Raw genomic sequence first — 12,438 nt, 5'->3', positions numbered from 1 at the left:
TCTCACAAGCTTGACCAAAAAAAAAAAAAAAAATCAAACACAAAACCCCCCAAACCCCCCAAATCAGGAATTCCTGTCAGCTCTGCTCCGAAAGAGCTCCTGAGTGTGCCCTCTTCTCCATCTCCACAGGTCCCACCGTCATTTCTCACCTGTGTTAGCACCTCTACTTCATCACCTGTCTCCCTGCTCCCACTCTTGCCCCCAAAAATCTGTTCTTCTAGGAACAGCTGGAATGATCTTCCACACACGTATACCAGGTCAGACCACTTCCATGTTTAAAATCCTCCAGTGGTTTTCCATCAAAACTGAGTTAAGTCAGTGCTAAGCATGGCTTATGGACCCTATAAGACCAAGGGCCTACTCCTGACCTCCTTTTTAACTAGTTCCCCCTAACCCCCGTGCTCAGGCACACCACACGTGATCTGCCTCGAGTCCACACTGGCTCCTCCCACAGCTGGTGCTAGTCCTCCCCATCGTGGGGTGGGCAGAGAGACCCCTCCTGACCACGCTGCCTTCAGCATCATCGCCCACTGCCCTGCCTACCCTGCCACTCTCCTTTTCTACACAGCACTCACCAGTATCTCAAATTATCTTATATATTTCTGTGTGTACATGATTATTTTCTGTCTCATCACATGGGAATGTAAGCTCCATGAGGACAGCATGTGGGGCAGACACGTTTAGTGCTGTAACCTCAGCTCCTACATGGAATGGTTTATAATAGTGAAGAACTGAAAATATCCAGCAACAGAGAGGCTACTGAAACAATGATGGAATATGCCTATCTTCAGCACCTCCTCATCCCCCAAGAAGAATCACTGGGACATACTCCTAGGGATAAGGCATAACAATATCAACTGTCCACTCCAAGCTTATGCTGACTAGTCTTTTATACGTGCAGGATTCATTCTCAAGGTACACTCACCCCCAAGTGTGATCCCGTGCACTCGGACCAAAGTCGGTGTAGAAACCCAACTTCTCCCCTAACCACATGGTCAAATCATTGTTTCCAATATAGGGCTTAGAAGCATCACTCTCCAAAATTGTTATGAAATCTGCCCCTGTTCAGCAGGGAAAAAATGGACGTGGTGATTAACCACAGCAATGTAAAAACAGTTATCAAAACTTGATTCTTGTAGTCCCAAACCTTTAGTCATAGATCAAAAAACCAAGTAATTCCTAATGAGTTACTAAGGTGAACTGGCTCAAATCTGAGCTAAAAACATACTTACCATATTTAGAATGCATGGGACACCTTGTGGAAATGGGGGGAAAAATCAAAACATAACTTTGCTAAATTTTCAAATATTCACATCTTTTCCAAAATTTCAAATATGCTTAATGCCTTTCTCAAATATCTAATTTATGTTCGGAAACAATATAGTATACAATAGTGTTTTATTCTGGGCAAACACTTCCATGGTACTGACACAGAGGTGAATTGATTCAGATAGCCTGGTTGGATGTGCTGCAGAAGCCTGTAATCAGTACTAAATGATTAAGGGCCCAATAAATTTCTTAACAGCATTAGAGTCATACAAACCCTCAGCTATTTCTCAGAAGACAAGCTTATCTTTAGGAATAACTCCATGCAAGAGACCTCTAGTTGATCTAAGAGCCAAACACCCATATATTTTAAAGGAGGCTTCATCCAAAGATCGGAGAAGGCAATGGCAACCCACTCCAGTACGCTTGCCTGGAAAATTCCATGGGCGGAGGAGCCTGGTAGGCTGCAGCCTATGGGGTTGCCAAGAGTCAGACACGACTGAACGACTTCACTTTCACTTTTCACTTTTCACTTTCATGCATTGGAGAAGGAAATGGCAACCCACTCCAGTGTTCTTGCCTGGAGAATCCCAGGGACGGGGGAGCCTGGTGGGCTGCCGTCTATGGGGTCGCACAGAGTCTAAAGCGACTAAAGACAGGACTAAAGCGACTTAGCAGCAACATCCAAAGATGAGCGCCTCAGGGAATGGAAACAAGTAAAACTGGCCCTCAGTCTCTTGAAAGCAATTTGCTTTGCAAATAAGCATCACTGCACCCCATTCTGCCTTTTAATCTGATGGTTTTCTGGTCCTCAGCAGCAGGTTACCAAGGGACAGGAGCCCCCAGCAGGGGCATTTCCAAGAGCAAAGGCATGACAAGACTCTCCTGCAGACACCCGGAATGAGACCTTGTCCCAGAATCACTATTTAATTGCTTTCAAGCAAACACAGATGTGGTTACAGAAGCTTCATCCTCCCATCCTACCTGGTGGTAGCCACCCATCAAAGTAAAGCCTTTTTAAGAGATTAGTCCAAGACCCAGCAAATCCTCCTCCTATTACTTATGATCTTGCACAAAATGAAAGTAACAATAATAGTTTCTCAAAGCCTGAAATTAATTTCAGTACAACTTACCCGTTTGATTGAGCAGTTGAGCTGATCTTTCTAGACTAGACCATCCGTCATTGTCAAAGCCAAACCTGAAAGGCCAGATGGCAGCAGAGACCTCTGTGGCTGGTGCCTGAGGAATTGTTTTAATGATAATTTAGGAAGACTGAACAATGGCAGTTTCAGTGAACCACTTTTCCATCTCTCTCTACCAAAATTCATTTTTCAGGAAAGGAATTTTCCAGCATTTCCCCACAGCTAATGCATAATCAAGGCTTCCCTGGTGGCTCAGATGGTAAAGAATCCACCTGCAATGTAGGAGACCTGTGTTCGATCCCTAAGTTGGGAAGATCCTCTGGAGAAGGGAATGGCTACCCACTCCAGTATTCTTGCCTGGAGAATTCCATGAACAGAGGAGCTGGAGGGCTATAGTCTGTGAGGTTGCAAAGAGTTGGACATGACTGAGCGACTAACACGCAATGCATAATCATAAGGAGATATTTGCTAGTTTGTATTTCAAATCCTGAAAGATGATGCTGTGAAAGTGCTGCACTCAATATACCAGCAAATTTGGAAAACTTAGCAGTGGCCACAGGACTGGAAAAGGTCAGTTTTCATTCCAATCCAAAAGAAAGGCAATGCCAAAGAATGCTCAAACTACAGCACAATTGCACTCATCTCACACGATAGTAAAGTAATGCTCAAAATTCTCCAAACCAGGCTCAGCAATACGTGAACCATGAACTTGCAGGTATTCAAGCTGGTTTTAGGAAAGGCAGAGGAACCAGAGATCAAATTGCCAGCATCCGTTGGATCATGGAAAAAGCAAGAGAGTTCCAGAAAAACATCTATTTCTGCTTTATTGACTATGCCAAAGCCTTTGACTGTGTGGATCACAATAAACTGTGGAAAATTCTGAAAGAGATGGGAATATCAGACCACCTGACCTGCCTCTTGAGAAACCTATATGCAGGTCAGGAAGCAACAGTTAGAACTGGACATGGAACAAAAGACTGGTTCCAAATAGGAAAAGGAGTACATCAAGGCTGTATATTGACACCCTGCTTATTTAACTTATATGCAGAATACATCACGAGGAACACTGGGCTGGAAGAAGCATAAGCTGGAATCAAGATTGCCAGGAGAAATATCAATAACCTCAGATATGCAGATGACACCACCCTTATGGGAAAAAGTAAAGAGGAGCTAAAAAGCCTCTTGATGAAAGTGAAAGAGGAGAGTGCAAAAGCTGGCTTAAAGCTCAACATTCAGAAAACTAAGATGGCATCTGGTCCCATCACTTCATGAGAAGTAGTTGGGGAAACAGTGGAAACAGTGTCAGACTTTATTTTGGGGGGCTCCAAAATCACTGCAGATGGTGACTGCAGCCATGAAATTAAAAGGTGTTTACTCCTTGGAAGGAAAGTTATGACCAACCTAGATAGCATATTAAAAAGCAGAGACATTCCTTTGCCAACAAAGGTCTGTCTAGTCAAGGCTATGGTTTTTCCAGTGGTCATGTATGGATGTGAGAGTTGGACTGTTGAAGAAAGCTGAGCACCAAAGAATTGATGCTTTTGAACTGTGGTATTGGAGAAGACTCTTGAGAGTCCCTTGGACTACAAGGAGATCCAACCAGTCCATCCTAAAGGAGATCAGTCTTGGGTGTTCATTGGAAGGACGGATGTTGAAGCTGAAACTCCAGTACTTTGGCCACCTCATGTGAAGAGTTGACTCATTGGAAAAGACTCTGATGCTGGGAGGGATTGGGGGCAGGAGGAGAAGGGGACGACAGAGGATGAGATGGCTGGATGGCATCACTGACTCGATGGACATGAGTTTGGATTGACTCCGGGAGTTGGTGATGGACAGGGAGGCATGGCGTGCTGCGATTCATGGGGTCACAAAGAACTGGACACAACTGAGTGACTGAACTGAACTGAACTGAACTGATTATCATAATAAATTTGTGAGTTTCTAGGTTAGGCTTGGAAGTTAGGAGGAATGTTGGGAAAGAGATATTTATAGCAGAAAAAAATTAGAAACAACCTGGCTGTTGTTTCAGTAGGAAAAATAAGAAAATGAATGAAAAAAAAAAGATCATACATATGCTGTAGTACTACTCAGCTCTAATGAATGATTTAGGGTTGGGGTTACCCTTGTATTAGAGAAGAAACGGGTCACAGAAGGATACACAGAGTCCTTTACCATTTTTGCAGAGTTGCCTGCCAATTCCACACTGGCAAGGCTGAGGTTCAGGAGCACAGCACCCTCTGAAAATTCCTCTTTTGAGTCCATGGGCCCAGTCAAAGAATGCGGTACCCAACCCCAACTATTTCAAACTAACTCCAGCTGACCAACAGCATGGATCCCATGAAAAAGTATGGCCAGATTAGACCAACTATACTATCACAACTGAGAGAAACAAAGTGGAACATAAAAATTCAGGTTGAGAGAAGAGTGAATGCTGCCTCTTGGCAGAGGAGGGCTACCACTTCTAAGCAGCTCGGTGTGCCACAGCAGGCCTCTCATGTCTATACAGGAAAGAGGACTCCATTTAGCAATGTCCTATAAAGAGAATGGAACCATCAGCAGAGACTTCCAGAGGCATGATTACATTCATAAAAAGTTATACTTTTTCACATCACTACATACCTATGATTCACTCTGGCTTTCATCACTCCAAAACCTGTTATTCCTTCATTATTCCCATGCCAGTAAATGTTGCCACACTCCATCCAGTTGCTCAAGCCAAAAGCATAGAAGTCATCCTCTATTCTTCCCTTCCCTTTATCCATCTACATCTAATCCATCAGCAAATCCTATCAGCTCTACTTTCAAAATATATTCTAAGTCTATCCACTCCTCTCCAATTCCAGTACCATGGCACCCATCCAAAATTCCAGGGCCTTTCTCCTGGACACCAGAAAAAGCCTCATAACCTATCTCCCTGCTTCCACTCTACAATCCGTCAATCCATTCTTTACAAAGCAGCCAAATTGATAAATATAGGCTTCCAAGGTGGTGCCAGTGGTAAAGAAACCTGCCTACCAATGCAGGAGATGTAAGAGATGCTGGGTCAGGAAGATTCCCTGGAGGTGGGCACGGCAATACTCCAGCATTCTTGCCAGGAGAATCCGATGGACATGGGAGCCTGGTGGACTATAGTCTATAGGGTCACAAAGAGTCTGACACAACTGAATTGACTTAGTACACATACACACACACAACACATATACATATATATCATATCATATCATATCTCTTTGTGCGAATGCTTGAAATATTCAGGTGGCTTCCACTGCAAAAAAAACTAACATCAGAATTCCTTCCTGTGCTCCATAGGCCCTATGATGTGATCTCACTTGTGTCCCCATCCTCATCTCCTGCCACGCTTCCCTTTGCTCGCCAAGATTCAGCCACACTGCCCACTCTGATGCCCTTCAAACACTTCAAGTCTGTTTCCTTTCCATTCTTTACTTGTGTTCCTTCTACCTGAATCCATTACTCCTAGCTCTCTTATCTCAACTCAAACGTCACGTCCTCAGAGCAGCCTTCTCTAACCACCCAGACCAGTTACTCTCTACTCCATCATCTTACATGCTTCAGAGCCACCTGATCTAAAGTGATAGTCTTTATTTACTCCTTCCTCTGAAGACCGTCTCTCTCCCTAATTAGAATGTAAACTCCATGAGATTACATTACCATGACGGCAGGAATCTTGTCCAACTAGTTTACCTCATATCCCCGATAGCAGGCACACAAGAGACATTCAATAAGCATTTATCAAATAACATTCATGTATCACATGAATTAATCAATGAATGAACTAATAAAAAAAAAGGTATTAAATCTAAATGAAATGATTCCTTTTTAAAAGAACCCTTTGCTGACATTGGGGATCTTCTTCTAATTGACATCTTGTTACAATAATAAAATTAACAATTGAAGGGCAAAAGAAAGAGACCATGTAATGAACTATTTACTTTTTAAGGAATAGTTACTGAGTTCTGAGTATGTACCAAGTACTCTGTGAGATGCTGGACTTACAAAGCTAAATAAAAGAGCATGTGCTTCATCCTCACTATAGCTTTTTAATTAATGGGAAAATTTGCCTGATAACTCAGATTGCTAAAATTCAAAGTTAACCCTCAAATGCTGTTTCTGCCAAACTATAATTCTAACTGCATTATGAAACATATCAAACTTTTAATCAGAGCAGATGGAAAGCATCACATTGCAATGACTTACTCTTGCTTCTGCCCATCTGCCTATAAGAGTAAAGGACAATAAAACATCAAACTATAGACAAGAGAGGAAAGGAAGAGACAGAAAACTTCCATGACCCATCAATACCGAGCATAATCCACAAAATCTAGAATTAGCTTTAAGATTTTTCTCAAAGAATCATATATGTTGCCTTCAGAAATATGTACCAAACACTACAAAGAAGCCCACTATAAAATAGTTTTTTATTCATAGTTTGGATATGTTAAGTCATTGAATGACAACAATAACTTTATATAACAAATCATGATGAGTTTAAGTCTAATATATGGGTCTATCCTGTCCCAGGAACCTAACTTCATAAATTAGTTCCACTATGTTATCAGCCTGTGATCTAACGGTTTGCTGTTGCTGTTTTTGTTGTTGATTAGTCGCTCAGTTGTGTCCAACTCTTTGTGACTCCATGGATTATAACCACCAGGCTCCTCTGTCCATGGGATTATCCAGGCAAGAATACTGGAGTGCATTGTCATTTCCTTCTCCAGAGGATCTTCCCAACCCAGGGATCGAATACTTGTCTCCTGCATTGCAGGAGGATTCTTTACCACTCAGCCAATGGGGAAGCCCAACCTAAAGGTTAAGAATGTGGAATCCAGAGTCCTGACGTCCTCAGACCCAGGCCTAGGGTTCAATCATAATAGTGAAGTGTACAAATGCATGCATATACATAGGCATCATTTAAAATTCTATATCAAAATTTTTAATTACTTACCCCTTTGCCCAATTTCTTCTCATAGGTTTTATGCCGTAGTCCTAATCCCAACAATCCCACACCAACAAGCAGCCACAAAACTGAACAGAAAACAGAAAATAATTGTTTTGAAGAAATTGAGACATTACTTTGCCAACAAAGGTCCGTCTAGTCAAGGCTATGGTTTTTCCAGTGGTCACGTATGGATGTGAGAGTTGGACTGTGAAGAAAGCTGAGCACTGAAGAATTGATGCTTTTGAACTGTGGTGTTGAAGAAGACTCTTGAGAGTCCCTTGGACTGCAAGAAAATCCAACCAGTCCATTCTGAAGGAGATCAGTCCTGGGTGTTCTTTGGATGGAATGATGCTGAAGCTGAAAGTCCAGTACTTTGGCCACCTCATGAGAAGAGTTGACTCGTTGGAAAAGACTCTGATGCTGGGAGGGATTAGGGGCAGGAGGAGAAGGGGATGAGGATGAGATGGCTGGATGGCATCACCGACTCGATGGATGTGAGTTTGAGTGAACTCCGGGAGTTGGTGATGGACAGGGAGGCCTGGCGTGCTGCAATTCATGGGGTCACAAAGAGTCGGACATGACTAAGCGACTAACTGAACTGAACTGAAGCGTATTTTTAATAGTTTTAATGAAATTATTGAATTTATTAGCCGTGGATTTTATGTAAAGGGGAAATGTCTATTTCGTGGGTTAATTTTCATGTTTGACATGCATATATAACCCATACTTTAACCTCAGACATCAAAGAAGCTTTGCTAAAAACATTCCAAGAACCATGAAAATAAAATAAATAAATAAAATAAAATCATAAATATATACAAGAAAACAATTCTCCATGAGCAGGAACCATTGCAAAAACACCCTGCAGAATCAAGCCCAAGATATTTCTTATATTAAAATTTTTAGAATCCAAGACTGAATGCCAAAGAATTGATGCTTTCAAACTAATGGTGCTAGAGAAGACTTTTAAAAGTCCCTTGGAGTGCAAGGAGATCAAACCAGTCAATTCTAAAAGAAATCAACCCTGAATATTCACTGGAAGGACAGATGCTGAAACTGAAGCTCCAATGAAGCTGATACGAAAAACTGATTCATTGGGAAAAAAAAAACCCTGATGCTGGGAAAAGTTGAGAGCAGGAGGAGAAGGGGGTGACACAGATAAGATGGTTGGATAGTATCACCGACTCAATGGACACGAGTTTGAGCCAACTCTGGGAGACAGTGAAGGACAGGGAAGCCTGGAGCACTGCAGTCCATGGGATCACAAAGTCAAACATGACTTAGCGACTAAACGGCAACAATAATGCAGTATATTGGGGCTTCTCTGGTGGCAATAAAGAATCCACCTGCAACGCAGAAGACACAAGAAACGCAGGGGACTCCAGTTCAATCCCTGGGCCGGGAAGATACCTGAAGGAGGGTATGGCCACCCATTCCAGTATTCTTGCCTGGGAAATCCTGTGGACAGAGGAACCTAGCAGGTTACAGTCCATGGGGTCTCAAAGAGACATGACTGAGTATGGATGGGTGTGTGCTAAGACAGTATCTGCAAATGTTATACATTTAATAAACATTTTTATTTAATCTAGTATATTCTGAGATGAGTCAGACTGAATAGTAAACTAATTTGATATTTGTTTCTTCTCATCAGTATTCCAAATACTAACATATTTAATTTCCAAAAAAAGGAGAACAAGAAACAAAATAAATAGTCTCTATTTCAACAAATATTCTGGAAATCCTAGTTAAATCTACGTTAGAAGTGAAACAAAACTAACACAGAGTACTTATGGTTGAAATGATTCAATAATCAGAGATCTCTTTTAAAGTATTTCATTAAAAAAAAAGGTATGAACAACATGGGCAAAATGTTAATAATTGTTGGAACTGGGTTAAAGGGTACCTGTGGGTTCATTATATTTTTTAAGCTCACATGTTTGAAAATTTATATTTATAATAAAATGCTTTTAAAAATAAAACAAAACTATACTCACAAAGTTTCACGTATTTTTCACTCTCTCTGAAAAGGACTTTAGGACTGTTTTTTGTTTGAAAATGAAAATCAACTCTTTTCTTCTGACCCAATAACATATTCAGCCCAATAATTACCATCACAGTCCCTGTCAAAAAAGAAAGATGAATATATTACATTTTGATCTAAAACTATTTCCAGTAGCAAATTCCAGAAGCCTAAATTCCATTTAAATGGATATATCCTGAAAATTCAGTTACTGAGTTATCTCAGTACCTAAGCAATTACTCCAATATTACTTTTAATTATTAGGATAATCATAAGAAATCAGGAAGGGTTCTAGAAATTAAGCTGTACATTAAAAGACCCCAATCTTTCTTGATAAGGGGCTTCTTACAATTTCTTGAGTATTTCCTAGAAAATACCAATATTAGGTTGGTCGTAGTGTTGGTCACTGACTATTGATTGTCCAGGGAAGGGTGGGACAAAAAGAAAGTCATCTTCTGGACTGCCTCAGGGACTTGGTCTTCTCCACCAAAGGGACCATATGCACCGAGTTGAGGAGCACAAGAAGAGGATACTTAATATGAAGAGTATTAAGAACAAGAAGAGGTTCTTAATATGGCAGCATTCATGGCCTGGATTGTGTGTCCAAGCAGAGGATGCGTGCTGGAGCTCACACTGGGCCAAGAAAGATGAGCTCAACGGGGATGCATTTCTATGTAGCTTACACATGAAGTCTGCATACTTGTAACATTGTATATAATGAGAATTAGAAACAGAGGTGTAAGTGAACAATATGTAAATTGGGGAATGTCTGGTAAAAGATGCTTAGGTGGAAGGCTAAAAAAAAGTCACGTGCACCTGCCTTCTCCTGGGGGAAAAAAAAATAACACAGCAAAAGGAAAACATATGATTAGTGTCTGTGAAGAACTTTGTATTTAGCATAGTTTCTGATACTATAATTCACTTCAGAATTGGAATTCAATGAGCAACTCCAATTTTACATATCTACCAATACAACCAGTTATCATTAAGTCTTATCATTTTAGTTCTCTGTTAAATATCCTAAAACTACATCACCATGGAATGGACATCATTATTATACTTTGATCTGTCAAAAGTTAAGAACTGTGACAGACAGCCCTCAGTAAGATTTTGATCTTGCTAGATCACTGAAAGGACTGCAGCTGTATATGAATGTGTTTTTCTGTGCCTGGTTTGAGAATTAGAAGAGAAACTAGTGGAAGGAGGACATGTTAACCACTTGGAATGGAAGTTTATCGTTTTCCAGACTATGGTCAGTCAGCCTGGTCCACCAAGGATTAGTGATTTTTAAAGGATTAGCTCTCTAGCAAATTGAAAGAAGGATTTTATTTTCTGACGAAAGGCTGTATGAAAATACCCTCCTCAAATAACTTGCTTAACTACATATAGATTCAAGTGTGTCAATATTCTATTTTGTATATTAAACAAATGCTATATAAGGGACAAATCTATATTATACTGTGGCATTATTAAGAAGCTTTTTCATTATTTTTTATCACAGTAATTTTAAAATGTGTAAAAATTAAAACCAGTGACTCCTGTTTAAAAAATAAAAGTTGTAGTTCATGAATAATAATATGTAGAAAAAAGTCTACCTACGCAGTGAAATGTCAGACTGTAAAATCTTGTGTATGTTTAACTTTTCATTTAAATTTGCTGTTCTGGTATTACCAAACCACACATTTGTACTGAATTGGCAGTAAATGTTAGTTAGCCATTTACAGCAATGCCAAATATGGAGAAACATCATAATAAAAAAAAAATCTGCTTTTTCAAAAAAAAAAAAAAAAGTCACGTGCAATTAGTAGGAAACAGCAGGAGAAACCTAGACAATACATTTATAACTAGTTTCTGATCTAATAGATTCTTTACAATGGTTATTCAAAGCTACTCTGAACTTTACCGATGTTCCTCAGTTTCTGTGGCCTTATCAACATAATGTCACTATTACTAAAAAGAATTCTTAGTTATTTGAAGCTGTAATAAAGCACTATTTCTGCAATTCCATAAGTAGTGAGAAGGAACTCAAAACGCCTGTCGCTCATAACATTCTAAGAAACAAACGTATGTTTAGAACAGCTCTTACTTTTGTTCCATTGCTCCACATGGCAGACCCCCAAGCAAGCTGGAGTAAGAAAAAAAGCAGGGCATTGGACAGGAAGATAGAGCAGGACAGAGTACACACACCTGAAAGAAATCAGAAGAAACACAAGTTCGCAAAGCCAAGACTATCGCGGAGGAAATGCAGCAGTGTATGTCTCTGCCTGGGTTGCAGCTCTGATATCTACCAGAAATAGCAAATCCTCAAAAGTTGCTTTAAAATATACCTCTTCCAAACCGGCCTGTCCTGGCAGATGTCTAGCTCACAGAGAAGAAAGTTTATGTGCAAATGCACAGAGTGGTTGGATATATTCCACGGGCACAAGGGGGACTGACAGATGAGCACAAGTAGAAGCCCAGACTCCTGTGTAGCATCCGCCCCGCCATAACTCCCTAAGTATTTGTCTAATGTGAGGTGTGGTGTTTCCCCCACAACACAGAAGCTCCAGGTGGGCAGGATTCTGTCTCTTAAGTCTCTGGTACCTAGCACTAGGCCTGGACCACAGTAGGTGCGTGATAATTTTTTAATGAATAAATAAACAAGTAGAAAAATGTGTGAACAAAGAACTGAGTGTTAGTTGCTCAGTCATGTCCAACTCTTTGTTGGACAGCCCATGGACTGTAGCCCACCAGGCTCCTCTGTCCATGGAATTCTCCAGGCAAGAATACTAGAGTTGGTTGCCATTTCCTTTTCCAGGGTTTATCTTCCTGACCCAGGGATCGAACCCAGGTCTCTGGCATTGAGGGAAGATTCTTTACCATCTAAGCCACCAGTGAATCCCTTATTAAAATATGTTTTATCTCCTCAATTTTTCAAAGATTTTATCTTGGAGGCATTGGACATGTTTTACTTAAAACTAAAATGACAGGCAATATTTGATCTGTGTCTGCTTGGTACATATCAGTAATTTCATTACAGCCAGAAGACAGTTTCTGAAATGTTAAACTGAGCT

General features: G+C 40.6%; 1 protein-coding gene across 6 annotated transcripts in view; it reads right to left on the bottom strand.

Annotated features, from left to right (window-relative positions):
- Positions 1-12,438, bottom strand: part of CWH43 (cell wall biogenesis 43 C-terminal homolog) — a 71,131-nt gene that overhangs the window by 38,022 nt on the left and 20,671 nt on the right. For all 6 annotated transcript variants that reach the window (XR_009736997.1, XM_061420127.1, XM_061420129.1 and 3 more), the window contains 4 exons: positions 9,360-9,485; positions 7,372-7,451; positions 2,400-2,505; positions 926-1,061 (listed from right to left, as the gene is read on the bottom strand). Coding sequence is in view for 5 of the 6 variants with exons in the window: in XM_061420127.1 (XP_061276111.1) it covers positions 926-1,061; positions 2,400-2,505; positions 7,372-7,451; positions 9,360-9,485 (448 nt within the window). In the remaining variant the exon portion in view is untranslated. The remainder of the gene's footprint in view (positions 1-925; positions 1,062-2,399; positions 2,506-7,371; positions 7,452-9,359; positions 9,486-12,438) is intronic.

This window comes from Bos javanicus, chromosome 6 (assembly GCF_032452875.1).
Source record: "Bos javanicus breed banteng chromosome 6, ARS-OSU_banteng_1.0, whole genome shotgun sequence".
In the NCBI taxonomy this organism is placed as follows: domain Eukaryota; kingdom Metazoa; phylum Chordata; class Mammalia; order Artiodactyla; family Bovidae; genus Bos; species Bos javanicus.
This window is presented reverse-complemented; position numbering and strand designations above follow the sequence as displayed.